The sequence below is a fragment of the Nothoprocta perdicaria genome, unplaced genomic scaffold (genome assembly GCF_003342845.1).
Source record: "Nothoprocta perdicaria isolate Ctin4 unplaced genomic scaffold, notPer1 scaffold_63, whole genome shotgun sequence".
Classification (NCBI taxonomy): Eukaryota; Metazoa; Chordata; class Aves; order Tinamiformes; family Tinamidae; genus Nothoprocta; species Nothoprocta perdicaria.
In genome coordinates this window covers 3,648,710-3,656,467 of record NW_020455899.1, presented here as the reverse complement: position 1 = coordinate 3,656,467, position 7,758 = coordinate 3,648,710, and the positions used below count along the sequence as shown (strand labels likewise).

Sequence of the window (7,758 nt, the reverse complement as noted above, 5' to 3'; positions counted from 1 at the left end):
ACCCACAAGTATTGTCTAGAGCTGGGGGGCAGAGTAAGAGCTACCCCCGGCCACACAATCATAGGTCTCGGAAAGATGTTATCAGGAATAAAGAGTTTTTTCTGTTATGCAAACAGGAAGATGAGGAAAGAAAATCTTGAGTTGGAATGCAATGAGCAAAATAAGAGAAAATAAACCAGCAAAATCATTTTAAAGCATATTGCATGAATGTCAAGCCAAGGCCTCCAGAAGGGATGGCACTGGAAGGGATGGAAGTGAAATCACAGCGGGCAGAGAAGCCATCACACTGCAAGTGCAACAGAAACTCCCCAAGTTTCGTGGACTCAAACTGAGATCCGTGGATAGCTCCAGCCTGGCGTCATGGAAGGACCAGCAGATGGAAATCTGCAGGCTGGAGTCAATTATCGTAAAGAAAGCAAACACAAATTCGGAGGATGCTGGATAAAAGGCAATTTAAAACATGTATTTTTCCCTTCTGAAATCTGATAAGAAAAAGTTCAGGTACACACGCAGGTCTGTACCAGGTACCAGCATAAGATTAAAACAAAACAAAACAAAAAGAGAAGAGTAATGCTAAAAAACAAATCAAGAAGAGCCAAAACATGCCACAGCTTATGAGAGCTGGAGTGTGTCACTCTCCTTGGTGGTCCTATCACCTCTCCATCACAGTGTCTGCTAAATCATTTGGAATAACGTTTGTGGGAGGCTAATGGTGAAACTGGAGGAGAAAAGGGGGCCCAAGAGCTTGCTAAGAGGGAGCAGCATCAGCAGCTGCTAATGGGAAAGAAGTGCCACACTGAATGCAGTTAATAAAGAGATTTCCTGGAGGGACAGAAAGAAAGAGACAACCCTGAGGAGGTCCAAAATATCAGGAAGGCAAGAGCTGAGTTACCTTCACAACTGGAATAATAGAAACTGGATGAAAAAAGATCAATAAAAGAGTAGGAGATCCTTTCAAGGGGTTGCCATTAACTCAGAACCCAAATGTTGGCAACCCACCACATCACCCTTGATGTGCGCTAGGTACTGATATAGCCCTGCAACTGGAAGAACTGGGCAAGCAGAAATCATGAGTCCTGGCATCACCGAGCAAGGGTTTTCTTCTGCCGAGGAGGAAGCTGCGATACCATCATCCAAGGCCTTGGTAAGACCATGCAAGAGGCATCCTTCTGTTCTGGACATGTGTTCAGAGACGAACTCAGACTGCAGAGAATAGAATATTTTTAGTGTAAAAAGAACTGGAAAGATTTGGTTTATTTAGTCTTAGAAAAAAAAATGAAAGCTCAAATGGGATATGTTTGTTGTCTATAAATACATCAGGAGAGTAAACATTAGAGAAGGAGAGGAGCCATTTAAGTGAAAGGACAACGTTGGCACAAGAACAAATGAATGCAGGCTGGACATAAAACACACTTAGCTTGGAAGCAGTGGGGAGGTTTGCAACCATCAACACAGCTTTCCAATGGGCAGCCAGAGACTTTTAAGAGCAGAGTGAATTGTTCATGAGAGCTATTACAGGGACATGATGTGTGCAGCATCAGCACTCTGGATGGGCTGAGCTGGGAAGTCCCCTGTGCTCTCATGATGCTGTTTACAAGGTGCTAACATTTTTCAACCTTTTTTTTTTTCATTATTTATTTTTAATCTTGAAATATTTCAAGCGGTGCTGCAGACCTTTGTTCCTGACAAAAGGTTATTGCTCTCCAGCCCCTTAAAGGCAGCCTGGAGATATCCTAGGGACTCAAGAAGAGTTCTGCACTGCCCTGTCATCACCTCAGAATAATTGTAACGTGCACCAGGATGCAAAACATAAAGTGGCCTTCTCAAGACAGGAGGTAAAGCAGTGTTGGCAGAGGATTTTCAAAGATCTTTTTGATTTGCAAGGGCTTTCATCAATAATTTATCAGTAAGCCATCCAGGTGCCACCCCTAAGGCAGCTGTGACAATAGCACCAGGTACATTTTGTGCAACTTGATCATAATTAAACACTACTGTGGAATAAACAAAGGAAAGATGTCCTTGTTTAACTAATTTGTCAGGTAATACCAAATAACTGATTTTACAAATGCTTCAGCAAATATCTGACCTTTCCTCAGAATAACCTCTGCTTTATTTTAGAGCCCTGTAAACACAGAATGCTCCTCACATAATTACCCAATCGATTGAAAAGATGCAATCCAACTGCACAGAGAAACCATCCCTTTTTCATGGTAATGCCACAGCATTTAAAATAAAGCAGTAATAAAGGTTGCTCACAGGTCCCCGGGCAGCTCCTCTCAGATGCCTCAGCACGCCTTGAAGCACATGTTTCAGCCAGGAGAAGGGAATGGAGCCAGGAAACAAAACAAGCTTTAAGAAGCCGGTTGAAGTGCTTGTATTAATCAAGCACTAATAAATGCTCCTAACAGGAGAGCTCTTTCCCCACATTTTGTCCTTACCTCAGGGCAAAGGCTGGGGAGACCCAAGCGGAGAGCAGATAAGGGGTGAGTATCAGGCTCCTGTGTAAGTACGACCTGGTATTCAGGTATATATGAGCCAGAATTAAGTGCAAAGCTGGAAACTCCTGCCTGAAGCCAATAGTGTGGTCAGGATCTGCTTCAGTGAAATTCCACTATACGCCGGAGCATCTAGGCATGCGTTCAACATCCAACACATGTCAACCCCTCATGTGAGTCAGTGAGATGTGAACGGGATCCCCAAACACATTTACTAGCCAAAGAGCTGTATCAGTGCTAAAAATCTTACCATCTCCCCTCGGGACCTGTTTGGGATGAGGTAACTCCTCTTTGTTCAGAGGTGACTGTCCACAGAAGAGTGAGCTGAACACAGGTCCTCGCTAGGAAAGTTCCTCAACACACAGCTCATCAAAAAAAGAAGAATTCTCTTCCTCACAAGAGAAATTCAGCAGAAGTCAGAGAATCATAGAACCATCAGGGTTGAAAAAGACCTTCAAGACCATTGAATCCAACTGTAAATCATCTGTCAGGCCCGAGCGGCTCTTGTCTTGGGGACAGCAGGAATGTTAGCCCTTGCTAAGATTTTCCTGAGTTTCTTTTTCCTCCTGCACTAAGCACAACACTAGCACCAAGTCCAGTGTGGAGCAGGACAAGCACACCCGAAGAGGACATGCACAGCACATGCACTGCAACGAGCAGGTGTATAGGCGGCATCCTGTGCTGCATGCAGGAATCAGTGCTCACGACAGAAACAGGAGATCCTGACAACTGTGATGCCCTGTGATTTTGCTTGTGAGTGGTAAGGATTTCTTTGTGTCAATGAATTGTATGCTTTGCTTTGCTTTGCTTTGCTTTGCTTTGCTTTGCTTTGCTTTGCTTTGCACGAAGTTGGGTAGATATCTTGCCTTGAAAAAAAATGTCTGTTAAATTTATTGCAGAGCTTTCATGCATTTGTGCTCCTCTGCAATAGTTGTCAGCTGAGATCTCTCTTCTTATGCCAGGGCTTGCCAACCTGGGCAGATAGCTACCTAGGCTGAGAGTGAAAGGAAGTCAAGGAGAACTTACCTTTGGTAGAAGAGTGAGACAGACTAACAGCATGGAAGCAAGTCATGCTGCACCTGCATCAGCATCAGACAGTGGTGCTGGGTATGCTACTAGCACGAACATGCCTTGTGCGGGTGCACTTGGAACTTGGCTGGAAATGAAGCCCTTCCTATGAGAGAACAACTGGAATCACAGCCAACACAGTAGCAGTGGATGGATGTCATTTACCTCACACTTAACAAGACTTTTGATGCCGACTCCCACAGTGTTCTGGTGCAGGAGTCATGACACTACCACCCAGACAAGTGGATAAGCAGATGTGGGGAGAAACTGACTGGGTGACAGGGCTCCGAGGATGGTGGTCAATGAGTCCACCTAGGCTACCATAGGCCTGCAACAAGCTGCAGGAGCATCCTGGGTGCCACGAGCAAGGGCAAGCAGGGAGGGACCCTCTACTCAGCCTCAGTATACCCTGGCTGGAACCAGACACATGCACAGCCCAGAGCAGGTTGGCTCCAGGAGCTCTTGTCTTGTGGAAGGGACTGCAGGGCCATGCGGGTCACCTGGAGCACTGGCCTGTGGTGTCAACACACATGCATTGCAGCCCTCTTGACCTTCCACTGCCTACCCTTAGCCAGTGAGACCTAGAGAGCTTCTTGAGACCTGCTTAAACCATTCTACTCCATACCTTAATCCAACACTGCTGGTAATGGCTACTAAAATAACCACACAACTCCAGCTTCAAATATAGTCTCCGTTTTCTCTCAGTTAACTCCTTTACTTGGCATTAACTTTCTCTTCCCAAGCTCCATGCTCCCTCCTCTGAGCATCAGTCACCAAAGCAGTATCCCTAGAAATCCCTATTTTCATCAGCAACCACATTGCTGTTCCTGTTTGTGCAGCCTGCAACCTGCATTAGGGTCTTTCCCAAAGTTCCTTCCATAAATCCCCATCTCAGATTATTATTCTGTGGAAGTAGGAAAATACTGGGCCTCAAGCACACAGAAAAATGCTGGTAGATCTTGGAAATGGAAGGGAAGAAGGACCAAAATGAAAAGTGATAGGTTCCATTTACAGAGTTTCACGTTTCTAATTTCTAGGGTGTTCTTTAATCAAGTAATTTATTGTAAAAAGATTTTGCAGTCAACAATCCCCTGTAGAGCCAGGGAGAAAATGCAGAAGCAGGAAACTGAGCAAGTTATGGGAGGTTATGCAGCCGCCAAGTCAATAATCCAAACTATGACACCCATTTATCAAAAAGGGCCTTGAAATAACAGCACTTGCATCTCACCATAAACACAGGAGAGGCAGACAATAAAATAACGCAGAGCTTTGCACTCTGATGGCACAAGTGGAAGGTCTCTATTTTACAGATACATGTTTAGTTTCCCAGCCAGGAGAGCGAATGAGCAACAGCTCCATCCTCCTCTGAGGACACAAGCCCCAGGACACCGTGGTACCTCGAAGTCCCACGCACCTCTCCTCGGGTCTAACAACATAACTCTTCAAAGCAGCTGTGATAAATTCTGATTTATGTCTGCTATTATTAATGTAATAACATTATTACTGTGTTTCCCGACATTCTGTCCGAGGAGAGTTGAGCGTGAACGTGCGATATATACAAATGGTCTTGATTTTTGTGTGTGTGTGTATGTGTGCAATGGAGTTCCCTCTCACCTAATACGTGCTACATCACAGAGTGTTAAACAGCTATAAGAAAAATTCTGCTAACTCAGAGTGACACTGAAACCCAGGAGATTTATGAATAATAAATTGCACATAGGGGAGGGTGTTAACAGAGGAGCTCCTAGCCTTGCATATTGAATATGGTGCTTGGAAGGCAGGGAGATTTTTTGGAGGGGATGAGGCAAGGAAAGCATCAGGAAAGGTCGGGAGCAGCAAGTTGTCCCACAGGAGGAATAAAAAAAGGTGTAGCGGAATTATTAATTCTTAACCTTAACCTTGTGCATCAGTCTGGACTCACAAAACTCAAGGTTTTTAAGGGAGCTAGTGGAGATGGGTCTCCTTTACAAAGAGAGGGCAAGGAATGGTCCTTCCTTGGAGGGTTGCGTCCTAGCTGAGGAGAAGGAGATGCCTGTGCCCATCCATTCCAGAGAAGCCTCTCTGGCATATGGCTGGAGCAGAAAGCTAGAGGGAAACCCCCAAGAATCCCTGTGCATAGCACAGGAACAGACAGACCCCGCTGGAAGTTTTGCTTTTCCTTCCTTCACCCTTGCTGTTTAAAGGCTAATAAATACCTTAATGCATAGGACACAAGGCTCCCTAACCTTTTGCCTATCTCGACGTTGATAATAAACACCTAATCCTCGCCTGAATCCCACTAAGCTCTTGACAGCAGCAATGAAGAGATACAAATCATGCATTTCCTTCCCATGTAAATAAGAGTATTTGTGTTGCGTGTCAGGGAATGAGAAACTTGGCCCATTCGACATGCAATTAGCTCATTAAGTGTTTACTTCTCAGCGCCTGAAGCTCCCCTTTCCCCCTGCCTGCGCTCAGGGTCCCGCAGGGCCTCGGGATTAGCCGCTGGATGGAGGACTTGCATGTGCTGCTGGAGCAACGCTGGGCGCAGCAGAGACCTCGGCAGACGCTGCTGTGCTTCGCATAGCGCCGTGCTCCCCGTGTACATTTATCTCTCCAGAACCGTGAGGACACAGGCAAGCTCCTTTAAAGGCACGTGAAGGGCTAGTTTTCTCCATCAGTCCCAGCTCTTGACAAGCAACATCCACAGGTGGAAAAGCCTTCCCGTGGACACGAACTGGAAGACCCATAGACCTTGTTCCTTGGGGTGTCAAAGGAATGGGAAGAAGCTGCAAGGCTCCCGGGAGCAGGACGGCATCAGCCTCGCTCCGGTGCTGGCTCCCATCCCTCCCAGTTAGGTAGGGGACACCTGGGGACTCGGATGCCTCCAGCCACCACCGGACCCATGGGACTGCTGCTCTTCCTCCATCAAGGGAGTGCTCCATGGGGCCTGAGAAGATGGAGGGGAGCAAAATCCTCCCATTACCACAGCCCCACGGGGCAGGATGGTGCCTAGCAGTGGAGCATCCACTCCTTTCCATTATGGAGCATGGCCTCCTGACAAGGCAGTCCTTCCAGTCAGGAGACCCGTCCAGCTTCCGTTCCATTCAGAACCAGTGGCCATGGGGAGCCTCCAGCACCTCCCGCAGCCACCAGGCGCGAGGTCCCTGTTGGAAAGGGAGGAGAAAACGGCTTGGAAGCGGCTTTCTCTCCCTGCCTCTCTCCGCTGCATGCTAATCAGCAGTGCTTGCTAAAAATACCCGGCCAGGCTGGCGAGCGGCGGCAGAAGGGGAAAATGGGGGAGACGGAGCCTGCGGCTCCACGGGATGCAGAAGGGGCCAGGGAAGAGCCCCCCAATTCCCTTCCCCAAGCAGTTCCCGCCATCACCTGCAGGGCACCGATTTCCCCCCTGCATCAAACCGCACATTTTTACGTTTCCCCCTCATTTCCAAGCCCCCCACCAAGAACCACCCCGCTTCCCCAAGTTCGACACCAGCTGCTTCCCGCGGGGCATCCGGATCGCGGACCGGGCGTCCCTGAGGGAGCAGCCTCCCCCTCTCCGCTCCCCCGCGCATCCCTGAGGGATGAGAAACATCCCACGGGGAATTGTGCGGCGGGGCCCACGCGGGGGGCGGGCGCTGGGGAGCGCGGGGGGGTCTGCGCGCCCCGCGGGGCGGGACGGGGGCGAGCGAGGGGGATGAGGGCAGAGTGAGGGGGGCTGCAGGCAGGAGGTGTGGGGGGGGAGCTGCACCAAAGCGGCCGCCTCACTGCGGCGCCTGCAAAAGCTTAAGGTGGAGGGAAAAAAAAATAAAATATAAATAAATAAATAAAGTGAAATTAACGGTGGGGGGAAGCGCGAACGCGTGAGGTTTAGCGGCGGCCCCCGTTCCCGCACGGCTGCCGCTGCCGGGGGTCGCCGCCGGGGGAGAGGCATGAGCGGCAGAGCGGGCGGCAACCCCCCATCATCATCATCATCCTCATCATCATCGCCACCCCCACGCCGCCCCCTCCCCGAGCCGCGGCTCCCATCCATAATTAATCGCCTCCCGCCGCCGCCGCGATAAGAGAGGGCGGGCGGGGACGGGGAGGCGGGGGGGAAGGCGCGGGGGGAGCGTGTGCGCTCGCCGCGCCCGGCTCACTGCGGCCGGCGGCTGCCTGCCGTGCGGAGCGGAGCCGGAGCCGAGCCGGAGCCGAGCCGGAGCGGAGCCGGAGCGGG

General features: G+C 49.5%; 1 protein-coding gene across 1 annotated transcript in view; it reads left to right on the top strand.

The window, feature by feature from the left end:
* The first annotated feature begins 1,069 nt into the window (after window positions 1-1,069).
* LOC112956427 (transmembrane protein 271-like) overlaps window positions 1,070-7,758 on the top strand; it is a 9,027-nt gene continuing 2,338 nt past the window's right edge. The window contains exon 1 of the mRNA XM_026049948.1: window positions 1,070-1,144. Within this exon, the coding sequence (XP_025905733.1) occupies window positions 1,070-1,144 (75 nt within the window). The remainder of the gene's footprint in view (window positions 1,145-7,758) is intronic.